This window comes from Ptychodera flava, assembly GCF_041260155.1.
Source record: "Ptychodera flava strain L36383 chromosome 23 unlocalized genomic scaffold, AS_Pfla_20210202 Scaffold_24__1_contigs__length_23054250_pilon, whole genome shotgun sequence".
NCBI lineage: Eukaryota > Metazoa > Hemichordata > Enteropneusta > Ptychoderidae > Ptychodera > Ptychodera flava.
The window spans coordinates 4857886-4876902 of NW_027248278.1; the positions used below are offsets into that span (position 1 = coordinate 4857886).

Genomic DNA, 19017 nt, shown 5'->3' on the forward strand with positions numbered 1-19017 from the left:
CACCCAAAGTATGCACACCTACATTCACCTTCGGTTGAATCTTTAATTTTAGGAAAGTGGGATCAGCAGAAGATTGTCGCCATTGGTGAAACTGGATTGGACAGAAAGCATCGACACAAATCAACTTTCCAGCAGCAGCAGTACACATACATTTTCAATCTTAAAGCAGCATAGACACATAATATTCCAATTGTTATTCATTGCAGGGACATGCAAGAAGAAACATTTGCTCTTGCCAAGAAGTATTTGTATCCATCTCATCCAATTCATCTCAATTGCTTTACAGGAAATTTACAAGATGTCACCATGTTGAGTAGCCGTTTTCCAAATTTAAAATTTAATGTTACTGGTAATCTTATCACTTTTCCCACAGCATCTACAGCTCAAATGACTGCTAGGAATATATATACCTTTGGATAAATTAATGTGTAAACTGATTCACCACGTTTTCCTGCCAGAAATATTAATCATACTATTAAGTTTCAGGGCTCGAAATTAACTTTTTACCCTGGTAGTCCACTTGGGCTACCATTTTCTGAAGTTGGTAGCCCAGTGACAATGGCTGGTAGTCCATGAATATTTTGGTTTAGGGATACTTTGCTCGTCCCAGTATAAGCCCCCGGTTCAGCAACACAAAACAGCAGTAAAACTTATGTTATGTGTCACAAACGCTTAATTTATGCTTATCTTTGTACATTTGTAACACTTTCTATCACTTTCTAAATCGGTTTATACATCCAAAAATTGCAACTTTAGTAAAGAAAAACAGAAAAAAAATATTCTCATGATCTTTATGAATTGGCATGCCTTGTTACACTCGAGTCTCTCTGTACAGAACGTAATACATTGATACTGATCGACAAGCATAGCGAAACTCAGCCACGATTTCCATTATTATTTCCATGTTTTATATTACTATTTCAAATCAAACTTATTACACTATCTCTTGATATAGAAGTGAAAGTATTGTGAAATTTCAGCATCAAAACCCCAAAACTTGACACAAGTAAGTCTTGTATGCTGTCGATCAACAGCATAGTGTGAACTGGTATGCAAAGACTGCACACGGAAAAGCAACTCAACATTCTAGTATCAAACGCTCTGCATCTTGTGTAAACAACAACATAGCAGTGAAAATTGTAATAGTCACCAGAAAAAACTCTTCACTAATGAAAGGATAATTGCTTCAAACAAATGAAACTACATGTTGACTGCATTTAGATCGTCCAAAAGTGACGGACATCGCACGCCAAGTATTTCATGTCCCAGGCTTTGGTAGTCCGTGTGGGCTACCATTTCATGGACTTTGGTAGTCTTAGGGAAAAGTTGGTAGTCTGTGGACGCGGGACTACCGCTAATTTCGAGCCCTGAGTTTTCTCTTCCAGGAAATTCATTAAATGTGGCGATGCGTATTTCTCAACATTGTTATGCCAGTGTAGTGAAAGTATCAGAAGCTACAATTGCCAGCGCACGTTTTCTTTACAGGCTGTAATTCCGTTCTGGGAAATAGCATGTATTGCACTTAATATATATTGTTTATATCTGTATTGATGCAATCTGTTGTTTATCACATAGGGGTCGGCAGATTTTTCAATACAGCATTACTATCCTAAATAAACAAATGAGTCATTTGCAGTACTAGTCAGAGTATCACTTTCGTTTTATCACTTAAATACCTTTCAACAGTTATCATTCATAAACAATTGTGAACAACAAAATAATAAAAATGTTTCATTCCTAAAGCCAAATACACACATAATGACCTGTTCCCAGAACTTTAATTGTGTATCAATTGTCCTCTCCCAACCCCTCCTACCTTCCTGACTAACATGTCTACTCTTCTTTTTTTCTCAGTTGTTCAATTGGTCATGATTCCACCATTGTCCGGGTTGGTTGCTTTGGTTATTAAAGAAAACTGGTTTTAGATAGTATTGCTTCTCATTATCTTAGCATTGTTGGGCTTCTTAACTGTATTCTAGCTATTGAGTCGGGTCAGCTCTATCATCCTTTACTTCATGTTACAGAAATTTCACGAAGCATCTTGTTTTTTAAAATATCAATACCAATAATGGCGTCAAGGAAATCACGATTGATTATGGTCGTGCGATTCGGGTGAATGGCGCCCTCTCACTCTTCAGGAAGGTACCAGAAATTTCAATTCACCATGACATCGAAAATTATCGACACTGAGGTCATGTTAGGTCACGAAATGCAATCAAGTGTAATGTCTGCAAAAGCTCATGCTATAACATCATAGAAAAATAGATAGATAGATAGATAGATAGATAGATAGATAGATAGATAGATAGACAGACACAGACAGATAGGTAGGTGGGCAGGTAGGTAATATATAGACAGATAGACAGAAAGATAGATAGACAGACAGACAGATAGATAGATCGCATGAACTTGTCCGGATCGCCACCTGTGTGACGTAGACCAGGACATATTTAAAAAATCCATATTTCCCCTATTCTGCCGGAAATGTTTTACTGCACGCCAATGCGTACAGACCGATCTGTCGCGACTCATACAGTATATTCTCACAATAAAAGCTGATACAGATAAATTTGGTATGTCCAACGAAATTTCGAGTCGCTTACAAAAAGCGATGTGGAAGGCTCAAAACATCAAGTCATTCAACAAACCCTGCTGTAGCCTAAACTGCACTGGATGTATTATCTCAAATTGACAACGAAACAGTTTCCGTCTTGTGACAAAAGTGTGAGGGTATCTACGTGTGGGATATGTGTGTCACTGCAAGCATCAAAGTCTGCAAGAATAGGCACTACAGTTTCGATCGTGTGGTTGAATTTACTTCAAAAATGTATTTGAAAATATTCTGTATAACTCAGATCACAATAGATGTCCGTCGCTAGCCAAGAGACAGCTCTCTGCCCGCCACAAGTTGCCGACTTCCTTTGGCGTCGGGACAGCGCGAAACAACAATTGACAAGTTCATGTGAAGACCAAATCAGTATGTCTGATTGGTAAGGATGGCATTTGGTGTGTTCATCTTTCAATTTGATCGGATTTATCAATGAAAGTACCGTATAAATCATTTGCATATCTCCTTGGTGAAGCTGATCGCGGCATGCAGTATATTTTTGCAATCTGTCAGAATAATGTTGATCATCCACATCAAACAAAAAGTATTTTCTTCTTAATTTCATGTGATAAATATATAATCCTATGGACTATTTTCTGTTTGACGTCATCGTATAAATGTGTCTTATGCGGAACTGCACAATGCTCAACTTCGACTCGAAGGTGTACGGCTCATCTTAAAATTTATGCTGACAGAAAATTACAGCTCTTTAAGAAGTAATGAATTTCCAGAACCTATAATTCCGTAAAAGAAACCTGGCATACAGCGAATTACAACTACTTTAAAACGAGAAATTTAAAATGAAACGACGGACAAGTCAATAAGCAAATATGTCTGACTATCGAAAACGACCACGGGACTATGTACCTGAGGGTAGGTGACTATTTGTCCGACGTAAGGAGGGTAAGTGGTCTCATGCCCCGATGGTACATAGTCCCTTGTTTGAGCTATAATGTTTTTATTACATGCCTCTCTTACATAGTTTCACTTCAAATTTTTGGCTGTACGTACAAATGAAAATCATATCCTATATTTCTATGTTAATCAAAAATATATCGAAAAGGTAGAACAATTCTCATCATCTATAGGTGCACTAATATATTAAAATCACTGTTATGCGGTTCATAAATTTTTATGCATGCTTTTATAAAAACAGTATTTTCCATGTAAAACATGTAATTTGATCATTTAAAATCCCAAAGTTGTCAGTTGAAAATAGTTCCGGCTCACTTTTAGTCAAATGATAACTATGCGTCCCGCGACGTCATGATCAACAAGTTACTATTGACGGAGTGCGCGACCTTCGATGTATGAGGAATATAATAATAGCATTATAGGTCCTTCATCCTAGCGATTAAAATCAATTCTATTGTAACTTTCAAAATGGTTGCAATGTTACTCAGTACTTCATGAAGGTTGGTATTCCGTAGAAAGTTTAGATTTGATTAAAAGCAATGTAAGCCGCGTAACATCCAAGGGTGCAGAAATTCCGTTGCAATGTATCTAAAACGTTGATGTCGAAACACGATTTTTTCATCCGCAGTTTTTTATGTCATGCTCCTACCTACAAAATATGTCATTGTTGGTAAAAGGAAAAGCATTTTACTGTTACATAGTTTTTTTTTAATGTAACACTTTGACGTAGCTTTGTCATTAGTATTTGCAAAACCATAGGCATTATTCTTCGAGTATACTTAATTTGGCATAAAAGGCATATTCACTTCTGGAGAATACAATTACAGTAATTTATAACCTGTCTGTGACGTCATGTACTTGTCAATTCCAAAAAGATAGTAACTTGATTGTTGCTGGTACATTTCTATGAATAAAACCTGTTAGGAGAGGGCACAATACACATCGGCTCTGCTTTCATCAATACTATAGTAATGACAAAGATGTAGAAGAACTGCTATGTGTTTTTACAGCAGTCCATCAAAGATTGGACTGTCTGTGCGGTAACGTGCACGGAATGCCTTCTTAATTTCCGGCGGCATAGCGTAGTCTTTGACAGGTTGGTATTCCCTCATACGAGCCACCCAGCCACACAACACAGGGAAGCGGTCATTCGGTAGACTGTTGCCCCCAAGGATCTCCACTCCCTCAATGGTTCCAATAAAAGGCCACATGTGGATATCAAGCCAGTTCGGGTTTTCTCCTACGGAGCAAGAAATATGAGTTAGACACAGATTGAAGCAGTTTGCACGAGGGTGTATGTATGTGGTTCTACGCTTACATTGTTGTTAATAATTTAATTTCAGCAATGTAATTATGCATGAGGACATAAAATGATGTATCAATCAATGTTGTATTCCTGATTCAGATTCAGTTTGCATTGAGACTCCAATTCAGTAGCAATATGACATTAAACTGGTCCAATAATCATTTCCATTCAAGGTAATACATTACCAGGTCCATGGGACATTTCTGATTTACAAATTTAAGTAGGACCATCCTGAACCACTGATAATTAGTGGTGGTACCAGGTGTCCGGAATGGGTAAGCGTATCCTACTAGCATGCTACACCCGTCAGGATTGGTCCCAAAAATGTCTAAATATTGTATGAAATGATACAGGATATAAATCACTGTGATAAGTCAGAGCCGGGGGTGCTGTCGCTAATCATTTTAGTGACCGAGGTGCCATATTTGGCCACAGTGTCGTCATATCGACCGTAGAAAACACACTGCTATTGAAAGAAAAAAATACCAGAAACTACAACCAAATCACAAATTACAGAATTTCTCGAATAAATACACTTTCATGAATAAACAAATCCTCTGAATTTACGCTCAGCCAATGTTTCAAGCTCGGGGTAACATTGTGATCAATGGCAGACATAGAGATGGAGGCCATTGTGCGTGAATTTCCAATACCCTGGTAAATATTGGGTGATTAGTGTCTCTGGTACCAACATTTGCATGCTGAGCCCTGATTTTCATTCTTGACTTTTAAAGCGAATGGTTGAAAGTTTGCTTGACGAATTTCCGAGGCGCGAAGTGCTTAATCGAATGCATGCCCTTCTTGAAACTTAAAGTATTCATCGATATAAAATGCATACGTGGCAACCACTACCTATGCCCCGCTTTTTAATCAATAAACGCCATCAATGATTTCATAATTATGAAATGAGCATACTCAAGTATTTAGTATAGCCTCTATACATCTTCATAGCACCAAACTGACAAACTGTTGTAACTTACTGAGTATACACATGACACACATACAAACATACACGACCCCGATAATTAAATCAGCAGTCTAGGCACCAAACACTAAAGTGATGAGAGCGTCAATTAATACAGATCTTGTTTAGGTAGGGTACACCTTGGGAATCAATTGTTTACTGGCTTCATTTTGAAGTTCAAGTGAAGTTTTATCGTTGATTGCAATGTCTTCCCTATATGATTGGGTGCCGTACTTTGTGAGTTCGAACCCGGATTGAGAATTTATTGAATTTCTGCAGTGGATTATGTTTATAAATTATGTTTATAATTTTCCCATACAGTTGACACAGGGAAGCAGACCGTTTCGATGCTCAATAAAGTACTGTTTAATTCTCAATAAAGTGCTATTTATTTTGTTTCTGCGGTGCTCAATTTGCACGGTGACCCCTGGTGGTCGGATTTAGTATGGATTGCAAGTTTATGTGCGTTGTGTGTTTATTAAGAGTGTGATTGTGAAGAAAATTAAGCTGTCACTTTTCTAAAGACGTCTCTGTCTGTTTGTCACAAAAATTCATAAACAGATTCAATCTTAAGTGAAGGTAGTTTGCGCTTCGAAACTGAAAAATATTCTAGTTCAAACTTGCCTCAAGGCAACAATTTTTAAGCGTTCTCTTTTAAAATCAATAATAAACATTAGGGGTCACCGTGCAAATATCGGTACTAGAGAAATAAATTACCCAAGATTTATTCTAAATTCAAAATGGCCACCTTCCTGGTGTTAACTCTTGGAGATAAAGAACATTTTTGATTTCAAAAAGATAAGACGGTTAAAATTTGTTTTATTCCAAGAGATTTTAATACAGGCAAAATAACTGTATATTTTAGCATTATTTCTGTGATTTCACTTCCGATCTAAAACAAGTTCGTGGGATTGTGCTCATTGAGGCGTGCTTATACAAGTATAATAAACTGTCCACTGGGACTGCATGTGCAATTTTGAGCAAGATAATGATAAACGTTTGCCAAAAGCAAAAACGCTGTACGTCGTGCATATATGTTTTGGAATCTTCACAGAAACAACAAAGTAGTCAAATATAATGCATAGTGCCGAATGTTTTACCGTGGGACATCATATGCTTTTATTTCTTTAAAACATTACAATTTTTTAAAAATGGCGGGGAATCAAAATAACGATTAAAATTTAAATTTACTTGTCCAATTTTTCAGTAGATGTCCTTTAAATTTTTAGAATTTGAAGAATACGAGAGAAATAGAAATTTTTTTTCAGGTCAAAACATTTCAAGAGTTACAGCTACTGGGGCTTTAAGATTACCCCCACAAACGGTAGACTAAAAGTATCATAGAAATTTGAGTGTCTGAATGTCTGTTCTCGATGCGCATTCTACCAAAATGCAACACGTCAAGTCCTTCGAATCCCACACTAAATTCTCTGATGCATTTATTCATTACAGTGTTCACAGATATTACCTCCAAAGTACTGTGTAGTTCTTTTTTTCAGATCTTCTTCCAGTTCATCAACTCTTTTCATGAATTCCTCTTTGAGTTCTGCATCCTGTCCCTTAGCAGCTGCAGCTTTCCAGTATACTGACATTATCTGTGAGAAAGATGTTATCTTGTTTAGTCTGATTCCCTCTAATCAGGGCAATTCTCACCATTGATAGCAGTGAGAGAGTTGAGCTCTACGTGATTGACAGAAGTATGTTACTTCCTCGTCGGTTTCTCTGTGTGTAGCTGTGCATACCCATTGAGAACAGAGGAAATATAGAAGTATTGTTAAAATGAAGCTTAATGTCAATTTATTCTTATTCGTAGCAATACCTAGAAACCAACATTGCACTCCAAAAAAATGAATCAATTTGACATTTACTATAAAGTATAAATATCTTCAGTGACACATATTTGTCAAACAAATTTTGTAACCCATGAGTTAACCATTCAATAAACATGCTTCAAGGTACGGTTGTTTCAACCAAACAATGAGTATGAGAGGTTTTCATCTACTTTGTGAAACTGCTAAACAAAAACATCTCATTTTTTTATTCAGAAGATAAATTTTGATTTTTATTCAAAGTTGGTTGAAAATACACATATATTTTCCTGGAATCTATACTTTTTCAATCTTTCGTCAAATAACTTTCGCAGATTAAAGCAAGTTTCTATTCATTAATTGTGAGTGAGATTTCTAGTCGACCTTTCTCAACCCTTTATCCCTATAAACAGTTCAATGTATGCATACCTTGTCATCAAAGTAGTTTGCAGACATCTTATCCCTGGCTCTCTGGTATGGATCCTTTGATGTCATTGGATTTTCAGGGTACACCTCGTCCAAGTATTCGCAGCAAATTGCAGACTCAAAGACAATCTTGTCGTTTATTTCTAGTACCGGAACAAGGCCTTTGGGGTTTTTATCAAAAAACCACTGAGGCTTTTCTCTGGTGTTGACATTAACCACTTCATGGCTGCAAAAGAAACACTTTAAACAATCATGTTCCGAACTGAAGGTAAACTTTCGAATGTAATGGGCTTAAGCCTATTCATTATGGTATATTTCATAATTAATAAACAGTATCACATAATTACCCTTGATTTTGATGGTGAATTGTAATCTTGATATGACTGTAAAGGGTACATAGTAAATGGTTTATTCAATTTATGGGAGTACCTAGTAATACAACCAGTGAAGCAGTGATTGGGGTATGTGGGCGATTGCCCATATTTGTAACAACGGTGAAAGGTTGTGTTAGCTACTGGTTGAAGCTTCTTGAAATGCTCAGGGATCGTCTTCCAAAACAAGCATATCTTATGCTAATTAGACTCGACGATTTAGGGAGACACACATGGGCGACATCCTTGAAAAACATTCTTTTTTCTTATGTTTTTTGATATGCCTGGGTATTTCAGGAAGTTGGCGACAAAAAGATTTTTCTTTCAGAATTTTGTACTCGAGTAGCTGATGTCTGTAAATAACAATGGCAATACGGTATCTCCCAAAAATCGAAATTGCGTATTTACTCAGGTTTCAAAAATTTACTGGAACCTGAGAAATATTTATCTTTAACTTGTAACAGAAAATACATTAACGCATTTGCCCGTTTCCGATGTTCCACTTTGTTATTGGCAATAGAAGAAGGGAGGCACCGTAATATTGATTTAATTGACAGAGTCTGTAAGTTTTGTAACTTAAGAGAGGTAGAAGATGAATATCATTTCCTTTTTATTTGCCCTTATTATAGAGAATTGAGACAAAAATATTTTCCTCCGTTTTTTCATTTTGAGGTGAATTGCGACAAGTTTTACAGTCTTATGCGAACTCAGCATCCAGATATTTTAATTAATCTATGTAAATTTGTTTATTATGCTTTTTCAAAAAGAAATCAGAATTTGTAAAATAGCTGATTCCAGAGCCATGTATGACTTCATCTTTCCTTTTGTTGAGAGTTGTAATGTATATGGGCCGGAGGCCTTGAAATGCAATAAATGACCAGCCATGTACTGGTTACTGTACTGTACTGTATTACCACCCTATATATTTTGTCCTCATTTCTTTCCTTAATTTGGTTCTGGTCCAATGCAATGAACAGCGTACCGATAAATTAATTGGTTGAGAATATGCACATGATATTACATGTCATTGTAACCACTCTGTACACAATACCGTCCATTGTCGTAATAAAGGTCAAAAGCAATATAGACATGCACCCAGATACGTTTTATAGAAGCGGTTAAAACCATTTTTGTCATTTGCCTTCGTTCATAAATAGTAAGGTATATGTATATCCAAGCAAATGTTCTCGAACAAACATTCAAGAAACTGGTTAAGTTCTGGTATGTGTGTTGGTGTTTGCTCAAGGCTCGAACGAAGTAATAAAAATCACTGATGATAACGGATGTTTTTGACAATATCACAAAAATGCTTGTGCGTAATGTATGTTGCATTATCATAATATATTGATATCAATAGCGCTCCATCGTGGTAATGTTTGCAGTAAAATATCAGCATTGTAATAAAGGAAAAGTGGTTTCATACATTACCCATCTTGTCGTGTATATGCTTTAATGTGTTTTGTGTGTATATTGTGTTTTGGCAATGTCTACACAAAACACATTAAAGCACATAAAAGAAAAGATGGGTGATGTGTGAAGCCACTTTCCCTTTATTACAACGAGGTTTCTTTGATAGGTTAAGGTGCTGGAAGTGGAAAAATAAAACCTGTGGCAGATAAAGTTAATGCTGTTTTCAATTATCCTAAACCAGAGACAAAGCGTGACTTCAGATCATTTTTGGCGATATTGGAGAGTTAACTCTAAGAATACTATCTTTGTATTGACTTTGAACCAAAATCTTTGACACACTTATGATATCGGAAATTAAAATATTTCCAAGAAAATAGCTTTGTGACTACCATGTTGGATCACTCCATAGCCTCAAAAATTGTTCCATTATCATGTCGTCACCGTGTTTGAAACAAATGTCGAATGGGATTTGTTGGAATGGATGCACACAAAAAGGTTGGTAAATAAATGGCTACCTGGTCACCATATAGAATTTTTTAATCCTTCATCGTGGTATTTCTTTAGGCTTTATTCCTATTTTGGATAAATTTGAAACTGTTGTGTCTAACAAATGTATATATGGCATTTAGCATTAAGGTGTAAATTCAAATTAGTGTACGTGGTAATATTGGTTACAACATATTGCAGACTAATTTTGAAATTTTGAATGAGCAGAATAAGAGAAAGAGAGGTTTAGTACTAGAAATAGCAGTCTTCAAATACTTCCATGTATTTGTACTTTGAGAATTTGTCTTTAGGCCAAAGTAATGGTTAAGCACTCACGGTATTCCTTTGGCTTTCAGAGTCAGTATAGTCCTCTCTGCAAATGGACAAAACCTCATGTTATAAACTCTCAAAGTGTCCTTCTTCAATGGTGGACATTCATCACCTGAACAAGCAAAAGACCAATTGCAAAAATGTCAAATAAAACGGTGTTTAATATTAAATGAATGAAAATGTATTTAAAAAATAAACAATAAAATATACAGTCCAAAGTCACGGCAAAAATAGAACGAACATCATGAAGACTGTGATAGACTGTTCCTCCCCCTATCCTGATTTGTCATACCAATAATTTCATGCCAAACTGCCACAATGCCAATTCTGAGAAAATTCATTGAGTTCAATCACATAGTGTTAAAGGGATACAATCGTCGGAACTGCGCTGAATGTCGTATGGCAGCCATACGACCAATGGCAACACTGTTTCCAAGGTGCTATGGTGATTCATGAAAGTTAAAACATGTTATAATCCATATCGTATAATTTAAATATTGCAGTGGAAGTAGTGGAAGTAAATGACCCGTGCGAGTGACGAAGGGAATATGGCCTTGAAGTCTTATTTTACTGAATAAACCCGCGATGCGCTTGAATAGCGTCGACCTTGTTTTACGACAAAGGTGCAAACAGATTTGGTCCACCATTATTATTCAATCACCCTATTGATACAACTCTGTCATATATACTACACATTGTGAAGAGTGTTCTTGTGTACTACCTCGGCCGTATTAATTGAAATGCATAATATAAAAGTTTATCATATACCCATGCCCATATTGTTACATCCTAGTGACGTTCAACGTAAAATATCAGCCGTGATATTTCACGGTAAACGTCGGGATATGCACGATGAACGTCATCAGTTTTAGAGTTTTCCCGAACTACATTAGCAGTTTGTTGGTAAACAACGTAAACAACAAAATGGCTGCCGCTCCCCGCCTGCGAAGCGATGTCGCCGACGTAAAAACTTGAAGGGCTTCGAAGAACACGGGTATTTCTGGTTGCAAAATACGGAAATATCACGTTGAGTCATGAAATGTTTTCCCATGGCATTTTTTTGGTCAAGTTCTAGCAAACATTCTGCCGTTCGCACGGCGCCGGCACTGTGCACGGTCTCCACCAAACAGGTAGTGAGCGCGTGGCGTGACATCGATGTCGCGCGCGCGACGACTGTTGACATGGCAACTGTAAAGGTAAACTAACAAAATGGCGTCCCCTCTCCGCGCGAGCTCCGTGCCGTACGACGATCAAAATCAGGATAGATTTAAAGCTGAGCAGTTTTTGATCGGTTACAGTTGTAATAGCATATTGCACCTTAAAATGTTCCTTCTGTATGACGATTTTTGTATCCCGGTGTCTTTCTTCTTGGGTTTCATTGAGATATGGACGACTTGCAGCGATGTCGCGCGTGATGTTGACATCTTCGTCGTATACTTTATGAATGAAGCCTATTCACATAAACATTCTGATATTTATGCGCAAGGCGTAATAAAGTAAAGCCTCAAAATTTAAGGTTTTTCGTTCTATTAGTAAACATTCCCTAAAATTATGGGCATGGGTATATGATAAATCGGTTATTACCCATTATAATATGCTTAGCTGGAATCCGGCAATCTGATTGGCTGGAGCCGGGGTTTATATTCTCAACAAGAAGACCTGCGCGCCGCGTAACATTTTGTGAGCTCGCGCAAATTTCAAACGCCAACTTAAGAGCTCAACGCGCCATAATGTCGAACAAGTCTATGGCTTCAGATTTATTTTCATTGTTAAATTTTAGTCTAGTGCAGCTTGACGAACCAACAAATGAAGAGTTTCTGTAAGCAGCGGAGGCTATGTAACAACAACATGATTTTTTAAAGTTTGTTGAGCGTTTTTTTTAAGTAAAATTCTTCAAGTTCGATGTCTAATCGCGATATCGATGCGTTGCGTAACCGTATTTTATGAATTCAACTGTGCACGCGCGCGCGTTCTGAAACGTTCTTTTTTAGAGTTGTATGAGGCTGGGCGCTCCCTGAACTCTCGTTCCAACTTCGGCCCTAAATAACGAAATTGCCCACTTGTTTTAACTTTAGCATATTATAATGAGGTTATAAACGGTGCGCTCGAGTATTTGGTTGCGGATATAAGACCTCTGGGGAGAAATTAGCATATTTGGGTGAAATAATCACCTCGCTTCGCTCGGTGATTATTTCCCGCCAAATATGCTAATTTTCACTCCAGAGGTCTTATATCCGCAACCAAATACCCTCGCTTGCCGTTTATAACCTCTAAATATCGGCTGTTTCTTGTGTCGTATCAGCATTCGTGTCATTTGTGCTACGTCAGACACTCGACTTCGTCTCGTGTCTGACGCAGCACAAATGACACTCATGCTGATACGACACAGGAACAGGCGATATTGGATAACCTCTAATTAGGCCAGGATCACTGGTGGAGTGACCGTGTTTAGGCCTATGAATACTTTCCATTGACTTAAAATCGGTTCATTTACATACTCAAACATTGCTCATGACTTATGGAGCGGACTGTTTGATTTCTTGGTTGGGGGGGGGGGGGGGGCTGTACGAAATTGGTATGGCCAGAATTTTCTTACCCATATACTTGAAGCATTATTTCAAAACCTTACCCGTTAGCAATTTTGTGGCTAGATTCAAAGCAATTTTTTAACAAATGCAAAAAGCAAACAAACACAGTCTTTGTGAAATACAATGTTCTTAAAGGGACAAAGTCGGCCATTTTCATGAATTTTGTTTGATGCAAGATGCTACATATAGTGTTTGACGTGTTGAAAGATACTGAATAAATTAGTGACAAATTAAATGAAACCATGGCGAAGATGAAGTAAAGGTCATGACCATTAATTTATTGTCGTGATGGTTTCATGTATCGTGTCTAAAACCAGGGTAGAATATATGCATGGTTACATATTCACTCCGTATCTTTTAACATGTCAAACAATATAAGTAGTATCTCCTATCAAACAAAATTCATGAAAAATGGCCGACTTTGTCCCTTTAACGTGACAGTAGTTGTGACTATTGTTGACTATTTCAGAATTGAAATGTTCAATGTATCAACTCTATTTCTTGTTCTGCTCTTGAAAGTTTATTGAAATGCTCAGTATTCAGCTTATGAACAGTGCACACGTGAAGTGCATCAATATTTGGTACAAATAACTCTCAGTTCAGAATAAAATTTAGTTGTGTACAATAACGATGCAGTGTATATATGTAATGACTGTAATTCTTGGTATGTCAACACGGAGAGTAAAACAGTAAACTATACTAACAATGAACAAAAATACTGAAAAAACAATCAGCAAAAGGTATAGTTACTTGCCCTTAATTTTAATTACTGGTAATTACTGGTGATTACTTACGTGAAAATATGTATATCTTTGCAAATGCATATCAATGACTTTACTTCAAAGATACACAACCTTCTGAGATGAATTCCGAAACACATTTAGTTCAATCATTGCCTCTGTTTGGCTTTAAAAATGTATGAGGGGATGACTGATCTTTAAAATCTGAAAGCTAGCCACTGCCTTTTCAAGTATTTTCCATCAATCCATCATGGCATATCCTATGGTATAGCAGAGATAAATTTGGAAATTACCATGCCTGGTGTTTACTACTGTATATTGATGCATCGTGTAGGACTTCCAAAATCAGATCACACTTCTTGATTGTCAAATATATACAAATCTTGAAAAACGTTACTTCTACATATCTGTAATTTTCTATAACTTTTTATCTTTATTTTTAATCGGTGGTCATAAAATCTTCCTAGAAACAGTTTCTGTAGATCTTTGCGGCTTGTTGGTTGTGGCAAAATTAGCTTTTCAGAATATCAAAAAAAAACTTCAGTAAATTCTTTTCATTGTCTTCCAGGTGGTAGGACATACTTAAAAACACAACCACACATATCCATGCACAGCTCGCTGTCTAGGCTGTATCACTTGCCATCAAATATAAGGCTTTTCGCATTTACAATTTTTGAAATGACAAACATACAGGTGTCACCAATGAATTTGAAATTTCTCAACACACGAAACTTTATTGCGACGGAACTATGCACTCGGATTGCTGATATGTAGCCAAGTATAGCAGACGTGCTGTGTGCGGATTGAGTTTTGTTGTTTTGAGCTACGCAAGTAAGAGAGGTTACCCTCAATTTCCCTTGATTTGTGCAATCAGAAATTGTTTGCTATAAAAGGCTAATTCAATTGTACCAAAATCCGAACAATATGAAACGTAGAATTGAACTTCAAGATTGTTTGTTAAAACTATGTTCCAGAATGATTGATTACGTTTAAAATTGAAGAGTAATTTGAATAATAAGTCGATGTTTGTAGGTGCTAAAATTGTAGTTGTCAAGTTAAAGTTATCAGCAACTGAGATGGTCACCACCTTTTAGACTTGCAAATTCCCTTTGTCGTGAGCATTCAAGAAAACCAATACGCCAACACAGATGCGACTTAGTCGCTTACTTTCCTTGAAAGTATTGTGTATTGCTGTCAAAAATATCTGTTGACAAAATTGCTATCTCCTCCGAGGAAAAAGGGTTGATGTCATTATTAAAAGTGGGAAATACGAACAATATGAATATCAAAAAATGTTGTCACAGTCTTGGCTGTTCTGTGTACAGAGGAAATTGGCCTCGATTTAATGAGTGATCTCCGTGTGTACGGATCATGGAGAATTACCGCCCAGCTGATCATTGGGCCTGACAGTGTTGACAACATCTTGATTTGGACAGTAAGTCTGGTCCATCCAATGTCACCGGGTCAAAGGCAAACCACGTATACAGTCGTAAATAAACGATGTCCCAAACATTGTCCTCACCTTTTTTTGTGGGTGCTGCCTTTCTATGTCACAGGGGCTGTCGATCGTTGACCTTACAGTTTCTTTTCGGTGGCACTACTCAGTGTATGAGAGGGACACATTGCATGAACAGAACAAGCGATTAGCTAAGGTCTTACGGCATATTTCGAAGTAACCGACCCAACGATAAATTACATGAAACCAGCATGGGACAGCTGCTCTGTATGGACTGAGAGATAAAAAGTTGACTACACTTGATCTACAATAGAACTGTTTTTACAATATCCAAGCCAATCGCTTGTTTTGTACTAGCTGCAGTACAGCACGGTCCGTTTGTTGAGGGACCGTGAGTACAGTAACTATAGATTTTGCCTGGGTATGTGGTTCGGACGGCAAAACCAGATTTTGCCGTCCGACCCAAATACCAAGGCAAAACCTTGAGCTATTGTACAGCACTTGTTTTGTGCATGAAATATGTCTGTCTCATACACTGAGTTGTGGTACCGAAGCGCACTGTATCACAAGCGACTGTCCTTACTGCTGACACTTTCGAATTGGCAAAGAAGTTGATCACCAGAATCAGTAAAAATCTCACTCACCAGTGGATAGGTGCCTCTCTGACATGTTTACTCCCAATTTGCCGTACAAGTAAACGAATGTGGCATTACTTTGTGCGATGGTGATCGTGCGCATGCGTTGCCGACTGCCTGCCTGTGTTAGATGACAATCATTAATCAGTCTGGCGAGACCAAATTATCATCTGTTGTCGTTCCCAAGAACCCTTAGGTCTGGCTACACCATCTGAGTGTCTCAAACACATAAGCTTAGTTCCCTTTTTTCTGACATTGACAGTCGACACTGTCTCTGAAAATAGCATAAGTTCTAGCTTGCATTCCAATGAGATCGCATTTCATCTTTGATTTGACCTGCTCCTATCTGGTCGTCGTTGCCGAAATTGTGCTGTTCCGATAACATGGTTTTCAAAAAAAAAAGTTTAGGGTCGGCAGGTAAAAAATAGGGTAGGTCGGGTTATTGGAACAGCATAATTTTATTTGTTCGGCCTTACAGGAGTCGAAATTTTCGCTTTAATTTTTACGTAATACTAAAGCAAATAGATAACACTACGTTGAAGTACTCTTCTTGGCTAAGCCTCTCATTTTGATACGTTGTTTGATACGCGGTTTTCTCATTAGAATCATAATAAATTAACTACGCATTTTCTTGTTGTAGCTTTCAACTGAAACTAAAAACAACTACATTGCATTGTAGATAAAGTGTAATCAGCTGATACGCCCAAATGCTGGGTTATTGTACTAATCAATCAATGAGTCGTTCACTTCAAAATGTATCATGATATCCAAGCTAGTCGCTTGTTTTGTACTAACTGCAGTACAGCACGGTCCTTTTGTGGCGGGACCGTGAGTACAGTAGCTATAGATTTTGCCAGGGTATTTGGTTCGGACGGCAAAACCAGATTTTGCCGTCCGACCCAAATACCAAGGCAAAACCTTGAGCTATTGTACTGCAGCTTGTTTTGTACATGAAATAAGGCCAAAGTAATTAAATTCTTTGTTTTGCGTCCCAACCCGCCTAGGTTTTTAAGGTTTCCATGAAAAACACACACAGTGTATTTGAATTGAAAATTTTAGGACATAACCGCTTAGCTTTTCTGAACGAAAATTTTGTTACAATTTGTTATTTGTTGCAATCAAATTACATTGTGTTAATTTTCTTGTGTGTGTTTTTCAGCCGCTTAGACGCGTACCTTTTCCCATTTAGAGTGGACGCAAAACAAAGAATTTAATTACTTTGGCCTAAGTCTGTCTCATACACTGAATTGTGGCATCGAAGCGAAATGCACTGTATCACAAGCGACTATCCTTAATTCCTTTACTGCTGACACTTTCGAATTGGCAAAGAAGTTGATCACCAGAATCAGTAAAAATCTCACTCACCAGTGGATAAGTGCCTCTCTGACATGTTTACTCCCAATTTGCCGTACAAGTAAACGAATGTGGCACTACTTTGTGCGATGGTGATCGTGCGCAATCGTTGCCGACTGTCTGCCTGTGTTAGATGGCAATCAGTCTGACGAGATCGATACTCTGATTCTCCACCATGTATTACCGCTCACAGTTTCCCTTCGCGGATCAGCTAGCGAGAGGAGGTACCACGCTGTTTCTTTCTTGTTTTCATCGCAGGTTTGTCAACACGTGTGTGTTTCAACAGGTCACTGTATCCTCACTATAAAATCCCTGCATGCTTTGTTGAATAGGCCTCTATCACTAGATATCGAAGTGATGGGCTTCAATTGATCGGGGGGAGGGGCGGGGGTGTTTGACTATGGAGGGTGTGTGGCTGGACTTCGTATTGACATATACCTTATCATTGTTTGACTTTCTGTACAGGTAATATTGATCACTGTTCAAGTTTTTAGTTATGTCAAAGAAGTTCTGGATACTTCTGTTAATTTCGATGGTTATTTTCAAGCTGAGGCCATGGAACATCCCTGATAAGTCCTCTTTAATATTCTTTCTTCGCTTCTGCCAGTGGTGCTCTTACGTACACCCAAGACGTCACCTCTCTATAGACCAATATTATTTCACAAATCTGACAACAACAGATCTTCAATATTTACATTGTGAAAATTTTCAAAGCTATTTTTACATGTGGATTTCTTGATAAAAATCATTTTCTCAATGTGTTTAACATTATCACTTTCTAAATCACCCTACAGATTCGTAACACTACATTTAATTGGATGTACAAAAATTCAAAAGCTTACAGTAACGGATTCCTAGCTTTTCGGTCTGTCTTTAACGCTTTCTACAGATATGCTTTACATACATCAAAATGCTAGGAAAATTTGCAAATCTACAACTTTTGGCTAGTTTTCTCATTTTTGTCAAAACAATTACTCGTCAAACCAGTCTACTTTGTCGCTTTAAAATCAGCATGCAATGGCCAATGGCCTTTTCATAGACGCACACATATGCACATATTTTGAATATACTCTGTAAAATTCTGAGTAATACAACAAATAAGAAAGGTCATTTTCATTGTTGATTTCCATAACACATCTGTGTGGAATACGACCTGGTCTGAGAAAGCAGTCGGGAGACGAAGTCATCTAATACAGTAACTATAGATGACTACTTTATTTCAAAACTAATAATAGACAGCGGCTAATACCGGTACAGTGAAACATAACACTAGGGTTAGAGACCGTGCATAGAGTCCAGTGACGTGAAGTGTCTCTTTGAGAGTAGAAATGTCTCTGATTTCGGAAGGCGAGGTTTCCCGTTGATAAAGCACTTTTGGCGGGAAACGTGTGCATAAGTCATGAGAAAGGCATATGATGGATTGCACATATTGTCTCAGCAGATTGAATCTCTGGTTGGTAAAATATACAGTGATAGGAAGCGGTACCTCAAAACTGAGTCTTGGAAGGAATGTAGTTTGAGAATCTACAGTAAGACACTGCACAAATAGTTATGTAATATAAGGATATATTTACTGACAACATCAATGGCTCTACATCAACGATTGGGTCACATTTCCTAT

General features: G+C 37.5%; 1 protein-coding gene across 4 annotated transcripts; it reads right to left on the reverse strand.

Moving 5' to 3' along the window:
• Nucleotides 1–3078: 3078 nt before the first annotated feature.
• On the reverse strand, nt 3079–17688 carry LOC139124479 (glutathione S-transferase omega-1-like). 4 transcript variants are annotated; one of them, XM_070690616.1, is made up of 5 exons: nt 17409–17688; nt 10631–10736; nt 8031–8253; nt 7262–7388; nt 3079–4763 (listed from the first exon to the last, which is right to left on the reverse strand). In XM_070690616.1, the coding sequence occupies exons 1-5, from the start codon at nt 17431–17433 to the stop codon at nt 4528–4530; spliced, it is 717 nt and encodes a 238-aa protein (XP_070546717.1). In that variant the 5' UTR covers nt 17434–17688; the 3' UTR covers nt 3079–4527. The 4 variants fall into 4 exon arrangements, with proteins under 4 accessions (XP_070546717.1, XP_070546718.1, XP_070546719.1 ...); XM_070690617.1 differs by lacking the exon at nt 17409–17688 and adding an exon at nt 16053–16305; XM_070690618.1 differs by lacking the exon at nt 17409–17688 and adding an exon at nt 16053–16266 and having other exon boundaries at nt 10631–10667.
• Between the last annotated feature and the right edge of the window lie 1329 nt (nt 17689–19017).